This window comes from Furipterus horrens, unplaced genomic scaffold (genome assembly GCF_987537825.1).
Source record: "Furipterus horrens unplaced genomic scaffold, mFurHor1.1.pri manual_scaffold_6, whole genome shotgun sequence".
Classification (NCBI taxonomy): domain Eukaryota; kingdom Metazoa; phylum Chordata; class Mammalia; order Chiroptera; family Furipteridae; genus Furipterus; species Furipterus horrens.
In genome coordinates this window covers 176,328,949-176,341,810 of record NW_028327176.1, presented here as the reverse complement: position 1 = coordinate 176,341,810, position 12,862 = coordinate 176,328,949, and the positions used below count along the sequence as shown (strand labels likewise).

At 39.8% G+C, this 12,862-nt stretch overlaps 1 protein-coding gene across 2 annotated transcripts in view; it reads right to left on the bottom strand.

The window, feature by feature from the left end:
* Window positions 1-12,862, bottom strand: part of AIG1 (androgen induced 1) — a 224,912-nt gene that overhangs the window by 31,469 nt on the left and 180,581 nt on the right. For both annotated transcript variants that reach the window (XM_090279925.1, XM_090279926.1), the window contains exon 4: window positions 702-817. In XM_090279925.1, the coding sequence (XP_090136051.1) occupies window positions 702-817 (116 nt within the window). The remainder of the gene's footprint in view (window positions 1-701; window positions 818-12,862) is intronic.

Below are 12,862 nucleotides of genomic sequence, written 5' to 3'. Positions count from 1 at the left end.
AAAGAGAATTAAGAAATTTTCTATCTTAAGATAAACAATTTTGAAACATTAAAACATGGTAAGCTCTGCAATTAATGTGAAATAAACTCATCAGGCAAAAACTCTTATCAAATAAATTTGGCAACTCCTACTTGGGACTTACTCATGCCCAATAGATGACCAACTGGGAGATTTCTTGTGATTTGTTTAGCCCAATGTTTCAAACCCGAAACATTAAGGGACTGCTATATTAGTAGCTAATTCTGGAATAGGTTTTAAGCTGACTCCGGAAAATGTATATTTTCACTTGTTTCCTATGAAGTCTAAAGTCACTTCTCTAAGAGATCATTTCTTTTGTCCTTATTTGCATTCTCTACAATTCCCTAACAAAAGCAACAACAAAAAAATCCCAAGCAAGAAAGCCCTTAAGCAATAAAAGCAGTGTCCAAGAAAAACATTTAGTTTGAAAAAGAGTTGAAAAATGTAGCTTTGGAAGAACCACTGCTTACATGGGATTGTTCAACAAATTCCTGTTGTGTGAGGTTTGGCATATACTTTCTAAAAATATAAGCATCTGGGGAAATGAGACAAAGCCCAGGTCTTGGACCAAATGAGGCAGCAGTGTGAATCTGTTAGTGATTATATCCATAATGAAATATGTGCCCAAATTTAGCAGTGCTAAATCTAATGCAATACAAAAGCCCAGCAGGCACCGTCCTTACCATAATATATAGCCAACAGAGAAGGTACATATGGCGGCGAGTCCGCTGCTCCTGCTGGGATACGCATGGTGTGATGTCCTCATCTCGATCAATATAAAGGGCAACACTGTTGTGTGCTGAAAAAGAACAGACGCCAGGTGACACAGGTGCTCATCATTGCCCCGCAGTAGCTATTAGTCTCCACTCGGAGAATGGGGAGTGTAAATCCCTAGCGAAAGTGAAGCATCAGAGAGCTGTCTGTGTAGAAACATGAAATCACGGAATGCGTCTCTTGCCCCACTGGTATTTTTTTTCTGTATCTTGACTTTTGACATTTTATTTATGTCTGTTACAAGACACTTCTATAACATAGAAAGATGTATAGGAAGAAAACGGACATAAGAAAGGAATAAAAATAACCAGTGTTAATATTTTGGTATATGTCCCAACGCCCCAGTTATATTATTTACACATAGTTAAGATCATACTGTGTATGGATTTCATTTTAAATTGTAGCATGATAATTTTTGATATGCCATTTAAAAAAAATCCTTCTAAGAATATCAACCCTGATCATAGCTGCTTAGAATTCCATCTTATGGATGTACAAAAATTTATTTCACCAGTTCCTGCTCTTGAACAGCAAGTAGTAAAAGATTTTCTATTTTTCACTTACTAAAAAATGATAGTATTACAATAAATATCTTTTGCAGAAGTCTTTGTATGAAAGTCTGAATGTTAAATTTTTTTGTATAGTCAGAGGCTATGAAGATTTTAAGGATGTTGATATATAATGTCTAGTTACCTGTGCACAAGCAACAAGTTAGGAATAATGCCAAATTAGTTCCCAGAAATAATGTACCAGTTTGTACCAGCAGTGCATACATTTAGATGTTTGAAGACAGAATGTAAAAAAGCGGGGTGGAACATCACCATTTGTTTTTCAAACCCAGGGGCTACTCTATATACTCAGCTCAGGGGGCCAGGTTGGGGATGAAATTTATCTCCTCCATGTAGTAGGAAGAAAAGAAAGTCAAGTGGTCTTGGTATTGAAATTTGGTGGACAGATATAAAAGACAAAGAGCTTCTTAGGTAAAACAGGGTCAGGGTATAGATTTACCTTTTAACTTTGTAAAGTTTCCCAAGAGTAAGAAGATGACAGAACTAAAAACTGAACCATCAGCAAGTTTGAGTCTATTTAGTGTCCCCATAACAGCTACGAAGGAATCTTCATCCTGTTCTTGCTATACGGTTTGCATATTCAAGGAAAAGGCAGGACATTGAATGTCATGGTTTTTAAACTCTAATGCGTACTGTGGCAACATGGAATCAGGTTGCAGGTAGGCCTTATCAAGAAAAGACATGGTGGGGATCAAGATGAACATTTTTGGAGAAACTTATTATTTATATTCATAGAAAAAAATAACAACAGGAATTTGTAAGAAATACTAAGACTGGAAATTCTTTGCCTTAAGCATTCTTCTCCAGATAACTGCTCTGACTGTCAATATATTAGTAATTAGAGTATGGTGTTCCTAGGATGTCAGGTGGGTGAGTCCACAGTTAGGTAGCTTTATATTTCTTTATTCTTTGTTTCTCTATTATTGTTTTAAAACAGCATAATTAGCTCCAAAAGGAACTATGCAAAATGTACCTGGGTGGTAATTCAGAGACAGTATGTATTTTAAAGATCTATCTTATTGTCGTTTTTTTTCTCACTATAACCTGGTCACTTCAGATGACACTGGCCTGGAATTTCACCAACAATTTCAGCTGCCAACAATAGTTTTACAATGGTGCATTCATGTAAAATCCAAATATATGGCTAGCGATAAGGCCTAGTCTCATCAAATATTACATAGAAGAGAAATCTGTGCAAATAAAATGTTTACACTGAAGATAATGCTGACTCCAGTGGGCATGCGGGTTAAAGAATAAATATTATTTTTGACTTAATACTAATGTCTAAACTCTACCTCTTCATCCATTGCTCCAAATTGAGTAGAAAAATCATTCATTTTTTAAATAAAGTTATATAGTTCTGAATATTTTTAGTCATGCGGTTATCATTATTTCACCTGGCTTAGTTGCTGATTATTAGAAGTCATACCTGGAAGTGTTAGAATGTACTTTGATGATGCCAGACAGAACACTCCTTTGAAAAACAAAGATCTTTCTAGATTACTTCATCCCTGGCATCATTACCACTAAAAAGGAGCTACTTGTTCTATCAGTGACATAACCAATGACAAAAGATCTTTTTGTGTCTAGCTGTGCCTGTGCCAGTTGGGCTAATGGCAAATCTCAGGAGAAGGTTTTTTCTATATCAGGATAACTTAACTGCTTATCATTAGGAATTTCCAAGCACTAAAGGATGTATATCTCCCTGTCTAAAAATGTATCCTTTGGTTAAAGTTTACCAATAACAGTGTATATTAATAAAAGGAAAAATAGTGCAAAATATTTATAACAAATATAAATGTTGCCCTGTGGGAAGTTAAAATGTTATGAATTAGAAAAATTGTAGAACTCTCAAGATGGTCCTGTGGAATCTCTAAGTAACCTTTAGAAGCTCAGTTATAACTCAAAATCTGCATTAGCAAGAGGGATAATTGTTTGAGAAGTACAGGTGCAAGAAATCCAGGTCTTATCTACTCACAGGCTACACTGTGCGTAAGTGATTCAAGAACCACGTAAGACCATCAGCTGTCCAAAAAAGGTAATCTCATGTTTTGCTAACTGTGGTATTTGTAGCACTTAGATAAGAGCCTGGCACACTGGAGGTGATCAACAAATATTTGTGAAGATGATTCATTTACTCTTCAAAACAACATCTTAAATGGGAATTATTAACTCCATTATGCAGATGAGGTACTGAAGACTTGAAAAAGGGAATTAGCCTGCCCCAAATAATAGAGCTAGTAAGTCTGGAGGTAAGGTTCAAGACCAGTTCTGACTGCTTCCAAATCCCATACTCTGTTTTTCCCATTAGAATTATATCTTTAAAAGATATGAGTTAAATAATCTTTGACTCAATATACTTGTGGAAGTACATGATTGCCACTCAACAGACCAGATCTATTTTTTTGTTGAGCCTCAAAATAAACAGAAAGGTCTTCACTTTTTAAAAAAATGTATTTTGCCAAAATTTGTTTTTCCTTCCTGTGGCATATAAGCATTCTGAATTAATAATAACCAATAAAATCAGCTGGCATAAATTTCAGTGGTGCAATGATAGTAAAAGATGGCCAGAGGCAGCTTTCTCAGCTTTGGGCTCAGAAGAGGCCAACATGCAACTTTCCTGGTCACCCTGCATCAGGGTTCCCCCGGCACCAGCTGCCTCTGCCATGTCACTCCAAGTTCCACCCAATGAGATCCAAGTCTTACATCTGAAGTCAAGAGTGTGAATTTGTAGCCACCTCTGCCCTGGCCCCCAGGATCGGACCCCCAGGGTGTGTCCCCAAAAAAGGTAACAGGGAGCTGGGAAGCTCTGAGAATTACAGTGAACTGATCATTCAGAACTAACAGGGCCAGATTGAGCGGTACATTCTGCCTCTTCCCTGGTCATCAAAGCCCTCCACAAACCAGACAGACGGAGAGAAGCAAAAACCCATCAAGCACACTGGAAATAGCACCTTGCATGAGATTGTCAGCATCGCCTGGCAGATGTAGCACCAATCTGTACAGCCAGAGAGCTCTCTGGAACCGTGAAAGAGAGAGAATCTGCAACTGCCTGGTCTGTTGGCTGTGATGTTGATGGCCACCACCCTCATGACATCATGGGCAACATCCACAGTGATGCGATAGAATGCTTAGCTACTTACAAACTACAGAGGAAAATATTTCAATAAAGGATCATTTGACAAGAAAGCAAACCCCGGAATGATCTGTTTCTATTCCTCAAACCTTCTGACCTACAGTTTTCTCAGGCAGGTGTAGATATACTTTGGATAAACAGAGAAAGAGATAAAGGCTAGTTGCCAGAGGGGCCTCTTCAGAATTGTTTTGGACTATTTTCTGCAGTATATTATCAATAGGACAATCGCCCAGCAGCTGAGTTACTGAGGTTTGACTTTTTTTAAGTGCCAAATGAGATGAAGGGTTGACAGCCTAAGGAGGAAATCCTTGATCAACCCTATAAACTCTGTGCTAGAAAGTACTGGTCTAGGGTGTTAAAATGTTATTTTAACCCACGCCCAATCTTCCGTTGCTGCTCATTTTAATGAGACTGTATTTGGAAGATTGCACCTAAAAAGGAAAGCCCAAATCTATCTTCGTCTTCTGCATCCTTTGGGTTTTCCTCAATAGGGAATGTATAGATTCCCCTCATAAGGCAGTGATGATCAGATTATCACCATGAACTGAACGGCATCCCATGGCAAACATCTCCCTGCAGAGGGGATCCACCAGGTGGTGTTGCCTCCACACAGAGGAACTCAGATCTGAGCAGAGGGCTGGATTCAAGAAAGGACCCATGACTTAATTATGATGGGAAGGAGATAGGATAAGAAAAGCTTTTGAAGAAGAGGCTCCAAAAAAGAAAGCAGTGTAATTAAGCAGAAAGATCAGGAAACTGGCATCTGTGATCCAGTTCTGATTGTTCCCACCTCGTTATAAGACTGTAGGCAGGTTCTTGCACATGTGTGAAGCTCATTGTTGTTCTTTGTAAAATGAGAAGGTTGGACACAACTGTGCATGTTCAACTTCAGTCATGAAGAACTACTACTTTCAGCTCTGCTATATCACATACCAGGGCCCATATATGCATTAGGCATGGTAGACGCAGTGCCTTAGGCCATGAAAATATTCTAATTTCTTTCACCATTAGAAGGAAAAAAATTAACTTTCCGAGTTGAAGATTATATACATGTTTTTACCAATGCAATCATAAATGTTATATATAAAAATATACATATTTATATATACACATATATAAATATTTTTATGTTTTAAAGTGTATTATATGACACATATGTATGTATATATAAAAATGTGTATATTAATAAATAAATGGAGAAAAAAACTGATGAATACAAAGTACCTAGGCCTACAAAAGTAAAAAGTCATAATTCAGCCTGTTACATGCTACCTGATTTTTTTTAAAAATTATATTCTTATTCAAATTTTTTCTTAAATAAATATATTTAAAGGGAAACTTATGGAACTTATAAACTTTCACAGATGGAATATCATTTGTCATGAATAGAAGATAACCACAAATACAGTGAAAAGTAATTGACCTTAATAAACATTTGTTAGATATGTTTGCTGGTAAAGACTCTGATTCTGAGGCCTGCTCTATATATGTTAAGTAGGAATATTGAAAGTATGAGAGGGGCATTAAAGATACACTAGCATGAAATAGAGACTCTCCTAAATAGAATCAAAAGGATTGAAAGATAATTGAGAGGGAATTACTTTTCCACTCTGTGATTCAATATTATTTAATGCCAGGTCTCTGTGCCACATAAATTACCTTGCATGTCATCAGGGCACAAGGCCTATGCACTAAAACAGATGATCATAAATTGTAGCTGTGCTTCCTAAAAGTTAAATTATTTGATTTATGAACAGATGTTCTTTTACCAGAAAAGTGGATCAGTAGGAAGTTTAGGTATAGGTGAAGGAATTTAGTAGGCTATAACAGGATTGAAGAAATGGATTTACACTACACAAGAAGAATCTGGTCTTGCTACTGGGAGAAACATTTTGGTTATCTGTGATGGAGATCAGTAACCTACGAACTAAGGAAAGTTTTAGAATAAAACTATGCTGAATAAAAACTATGCTGCGTGATGATATGAATTCAGGCAAGTAGAATGGACGAAGTAGGGGACCACACAAGATCATTTTAGAGCTCTAGGCACTATAGTTGTAATCAGAGTGTACATTATAAAATTAATACATGAGATTTGAAGACTACATTTAACTGCTATTTCTCTGGTTTTTCTCTTTTCTCCAAAATATTTTTTAAATAGGAGAGTACTGCTCCCTTACCATATGAATACCAGACACAAGTAGTTTTCTTCCTTGGAAGCAAAACCAGCTTTTGAATGTGTGGTGAGCCAGACAAGCCCCTGTCTAGCTGTCTAATAAGAGAGCTGGCGAGCCCATGTCTACATATATGCATCTGTGGGGCTCAGGCAGAGCTCCGGGGGTGTCTTCAAAGTAATATGAGCTTGTTAAAAATGAGATTGCTGGGCCTAACTCCCAAGGTGTCTGCTTTACTGGATGTGGAGCATCCACGCAAGTAGACCAGTTCCTGCCTTCATGTTCATCAGGGTATCTGGGTTTTCCTATATTTCTATGATGACTTTTGATCATGAATAAAACGATGAAGGATGGCTGTGTGCAAGTGCATGTGTGTGCACACGAGGCACTGACCCCTGCTCTTGTGTGCACATCGGGATGCAGGCAGAACTGGAGATGTGAGCAGACCTGCCTGGGAGGAAGGGAGAGTCCCTGTGGTGACCTGCCAAGCTTACAGGTATATCACAAATGGAAGTAACATGGAAAACTCCTCTAGGGTGCAGAGAGTTGTACCCTTCAGACTGTAACCTGAATATTTTGTTTATTTTTTCCCTCTCAATCCCCTCTAGAATAAGAGGGGATTAAAAAAGAGAAATTGTTATAGTCTGTGATAAAGCAAAAAGGAATTTCAAGTTTGAAGATAATGCCTATTCTATTAGCAAAACATGATCTAAAACAACAGAAATGGTGATGTCAGAAAAACTGGCAAAGATTAGAAAACCCGGACCGCTCTTCACTTTTGTGAAGCTCTGGGCTCTCCATGTAAGTTGAATGTTTGGTGAAAACAGGGAAAGGCAGTGTGGGGTGGGAGCAATTCAGTCAGTGGGTGCCAGGAGGCATCAGTGACATCCCTGGCAGCTTGGAGACAACAGAGGCCAGCTCTAAAAAACCTGTTTTTTAAACCTGAAAACCTGACCAAATGTTTTATTGTGCCACCAGAAACTGTCATTCATTTTATTAATGGGTCAGCTCAAAGTCTGCAACCCTTCTTCATTGTCTTCGTAGTAGAGGTTGTTTAGTGCTTCAGATGACAGGGAAATGCACGTCTTAACTGTTGCAGTCTCCAGGAACTTTCCCTTGTCACGGGCCTCCCTCTCCTGAGGCTGCAGGGCTGGTTGATGTGACAATCAATGCCTATGCAATACGACAGAATCTCCCCAGAAACTGCTGGAGCCTTTCTGGTTGAGCCTTTGTGGAATGGTGTTGGATACCTGTTTCTCGTGGCTTCCACATCAGTCTGAGATGCTCTTACACAGGCATCTCTGAATCAGGTTAGAAATGTGACCCAGTATCAGAAACTCAGATTCAGATGGAACCAATATTTATTGAGTGCCAGTATGTTCCAGGCACTTTCCAAACTCGGTATGGGCACAAGACTAACTTTGGGACTCATCCAGTTCTAACATTAGTCCCAACAACTCTTAGGATATGGTTTTAATAATTAGGCCCAATAAACAAAATAGTGACCCACATTAAACCGAGACATGCATATCTTTGCAATTAAGAGCAAAGGAAGAATCAGTTATACTAGGTGAGTAGCACCATTTTACTGGTTTTTTATTTTTGAGTTCAGAAAGCATTTTGACTTGAGGGCAGTTAATATCTCCTGCTGAATCTTCCTAATGAAGTTATCCACAAGGTAGGTGTTAAGGGGCTGTGCACCATGAGGGGGCTTCAGGGTGGGGACTCTTTTTCAGTCCAGCAGTGTAGGCCACTGGAAGGAATTTTTCTTCTGGGGAATGTGATGTCAGAGATGTCTCACGTGGTATCTTAAAACCTAACAGTGACTTTAAAGTGACTTAGAGGGATTCGCTTCACCCATGAACATTTTAAATTCATATTTGTGGTTCTCATAGAACAGCACCTCTAATGACAGCCTTCAGACAATCACAGGACTACAATATGATGACATATATGCAGACGTGCAGCCCTGTGATGGTGTAATGGGGGGTCAAGGACAACGGTACACAGCAGAGACATTGGAACTGAGCTGATAAGTGTGACTAAGGCTTTGCCATCAGGAAGGGTAAAGGAAAGAGTTTATTTACAAGGCTCTCAATTAAAAGGGCATAAAGGCACAGCCTGGACCACTAAGGGGACTGTCACTGTTGTAGAACATGGAAGAGCATGAAAAGTTGAGTTTAGACAGGTGAGGTAGGCATGAACCAAATCATGGAGGGTTTTCCTATGGACTTGGTCATGTGGGAAGCAGAGACACCTGTATAAGCTTAAACCCCTTCTAAGGAGTGTAAGGTGTATAGAGGTAGGAGAAACATATTTGGGTATTAATAGTAGAAAGAGCAAGCTGGAGGCAAGGTGGAGAATGGATTAGAGAGAGGAGAGTTTTATCTGTTAACTCACTGCCCCCCTTCCTTCCTTCTATCTTACTTGCTCTTTCCTCAAGGAAGGAACTTAATTCTCTCCATGACTTTCTTCTAGGTCTTCCTCAGCCTCCCCTCTACCCTGACTCTCTGCAGCCTCCCTACCTATGATTTCCCCTGTTCTACCCTTCTTTTCTCTTTTACTTTATACATACCATATATATAACACTGAAAACAACATAGGGAAAAGAACCAAAAAAGCAAGCTGGTCTTTAATTTTGGAAAATTTATATTTGACAGGTAAACATGAAACTATGCTTTCTTTTATCCCTCTGTGCTTTATGTTGATTCTTCTGTTATTAATTTATATGCACAAATACTGAATACATAGTAATAAAAATAGCTACCAATATACGCTCAGTTTTATACTAGATATTTTCCACAAGTATTGTATTTAATTATCACAGCAACTCAAATGAAATAGCTATTTTCACCTTAATTTCATAAATGAGGCAATGGAGGAACAGAGTAATTAACTTGCCAGAGGTAATGCAGAACCAGTAAGTGGTGTGGCCAACATTAGACCTCCGGTCTACCTGACTCCAAAACCTCTGTGTTTACTGAGTGAGACACACTGCTTCCCAGGCTTGTTTGTGTGTCCATTCAATAAATACTTATTGTACTTCTACTATGTGCCACTCATGGCTCCAGGTACTTAAAATATATCCCAGATCACAGCAGAAAATGATCATTGCTCCCAATGAGTCACTGTCCCTTGGGAATGCATTTCAATTAAGCAAGTACAAATTTGAAGTCTCTGATGTGAGAAAAGACCAAATTCACTAGGGTTTGCATTAGGGTTACATGAGATCTTATAGTAAAAGTGGCTTATTCAGTATATACAAACAACCACTCAAGTTATTTTATTTTATTTTATTTTATTTTTTTGTGAAATCTCCTATAGAAGACAAATTGCTAAATAATACTATCTAATATATTTACTGCATGTCAGGAACTGTAGTAAGTACTTTTCATGGATGAAACCTCATTTACATTTCACAATGATCCATTGACACATATATTATTATCAATTTCATATTACAAAAACTGAGGCACAGGGAAGTGAAGACAGTTGCTCAAAGTTACTAACTGGAAGGTGGTAGATTTGGGCTTAGACTTTGACATTTTGGCTTCTGAACCCAGCTTTTAACCATGATGCTATACCAACACTGGAACACTTGGGAAGACCTGAGGATAGAGGAGGAGCCAGTGGAAGAACTGGTATTAAGAAGGGTAACTCTGTCTTATGGCCGTATCTAAAAGAAAAACCCAGGGACCTTCTCTCATCCACACCATTCAACTTGGGAAGATTCTTGGGGTTGAAGGATGAATGGCTTCTATATTCAAGTTCAAAATGAACACTATCAGACCAGACTTTATACTCATCCTGTGGGAACTGATGGTGTCAGGTAGGCAGAAGGGCCGTAGTGAGAATAACCCCAATCCATGGACACAGAGAGGCATTCTCTTTCTGAGATGCTATTTGTGCTGTCTTCCTTGTCTTTTCTTTGGCCTACAATCCTTAAAAGTATTTCAAAACGTTTTGAGGGTGTGTTGGACCATGGTGGAAGGGAGAGCAATGGGGTTATGGTAGAGGTAAGAGACAAGGCAAAAGAGAATTTAATCAACTGTTCTACAGTCAGTAAAACTGAAAGCATTCTTAAAGATCATGACATACTGCTAAGTTTTAAGAGCAAGGATAGAAAAATATGAAACTCATTACTAGGGGCACACTGAAATTAAAAAAGAAACTTAAAAAATAGGAAACTAGGACTTTAATGTTACATGCTGCTCAAAAATTATTTTGAGCTCAAATGATTCTACTCATCCATATATAGCAGCCTTCTCTAATGTCAGAGTATTCCTCTAGAAACAAAGTTATGACTATTTGGTTCTCTTCTCTAAAACCTTCTCACTATCATCAGAATAAAGTCCAAGTTTCTTGGCACTGACTTCAAAGGTTCATACTATCACATTCAACTACTTTTCTGGATTAATCTCATACCGCTCTGTACGGGCAATGGTCATTGTTCCACCAAAAGACCTTACCTGTTCATGTCTTTGCTCACACTCTTACTGGAATCCCCTGATATTTGGCACCTCCTCTTTTGTATATATTTATGACAGGGTCATCTTCAGTTCATCAAAGAATCATCCCTCACAGTTCCCTGCATCTTCTCAGTTAGGCAAGGCCACTGTCATTAGTTCTAGTCAATAACCTATTATTTAAAAAGTGATATGGTTTTTGGAGGAAAACCATGTTTGATTGGCAGGAGATTTGTGAACCTGCCAGCCCCGGGTCTGGGCCACGCTTTATGAGGCCCTGGGGTCTAAGCTTGCACTTGAATAATACTGCATGCAGCCATTGTGAATATAACAAGAATGGTTTGCCCAACATTGATGTAACCTGGCAGCCAAAAAGAGTGGACTGGAATGAGCATATGTGAACAATGATGACTTCACTGTGCTAGTCAGTGGGAGCGGTAGACAATACTTGAATCATAAATTCATGCAGAAGAAGTTATTTCTGGAGGGTGGGGGAAGATGGCAGCGGAGTAGGTAGCAGTGTTGTCTGCTTGCTCCCATCGTGGAAGGACTTGGAGTGTAACCATAGAGAGGAGTGAGTGAGTGCGGATTCCAGACAGTGCAAACAGGGAAGGGAGTGAGGGAGTGGCGTGAAAGAGGGCAGAAAGTTCGGCCTTGTTCTCCAGGCTGAGTTGCCAGGCTGAGTCGCTGGGCCCCTCAGCCTGGCTCCTTTGCCTCACCGCACCCGAAAGGGGCAGCTGCTGACCAGCTCTTTAGCTGGGATCTGCTTGGAGGCTTCCCCTTGCCAAGGGTGCACCGATGAGCAAAGTCCTGGAGGGAGTCAGCGAGAAGGTTTGGCTGAAACAGCTGGAGGTGTGGGAAGACAATGAACAGCCCGGACTGTGAGAAACTGTATGAACTGAGTCTAGGTGGGGACTCCCTTGGCTGGCAACCCTGGGCTGACAGCTCTGTGCTCTGGGCACTCGTGCCAGGGCCCCACCAAACAAAGGGGCAGAACTCAGCCATGGAGAGAGGCCCATATGGGAAAGCTGCGGTGGAACTGCAGACTTGGTAGGGACCCCAAGCGGGCAGGTGACGTGTGTGCAGGCGTTCAGGCAGGGACACGAGCCGGTGCTGCAGCTTGGGAACGGAGACAGGACTTGAGGCTGAGCAGAGATTATTGGCAGGCGCACGCTGGCCCACCAGCAGAACAGCCTGAGGAGCGCTGACGGTGCCACAGGACCAGGGGGGAGGGGACTCAACTAAGTGCGGCTCACAGCAGAGCGGCAGCAGGCCCACGAGTGAGAGACTAGCAACCCCAGAATCAAGCTGGATCTCCTCACAGCCAGCCAGCCAGAAAAGGTTTGAAACCCATGGAATTTTGACCAGGGGTGGATCCAGAAAAGGAAGACTGTGCCCAAAGGTTGAACTGAGTAAAAACTCTTTCTTTTTTCTCTTTTTTAAAAACTCTTTCTTTAATCTGTTTCTTACCTTCTCTCCCTCCTATCCTACTTCTTTAATTTTTGTTTGTCTGCTTTGTTTATCCTCCCTCTCACACTAAACAGATAGCATATAACTGCTATATAAACCTAATACTATACACTTCCACTTTCTCACTTCATTCTGCATTCTTTCCTCTCTTTTTTAACATACAATGTAAATATTACTTACTGTCTTGCATAGCCTTGACCCTACTTGCTACTATTATTATTCTAACATTTCCTTCTCAAAAATCACTTTCTTTCA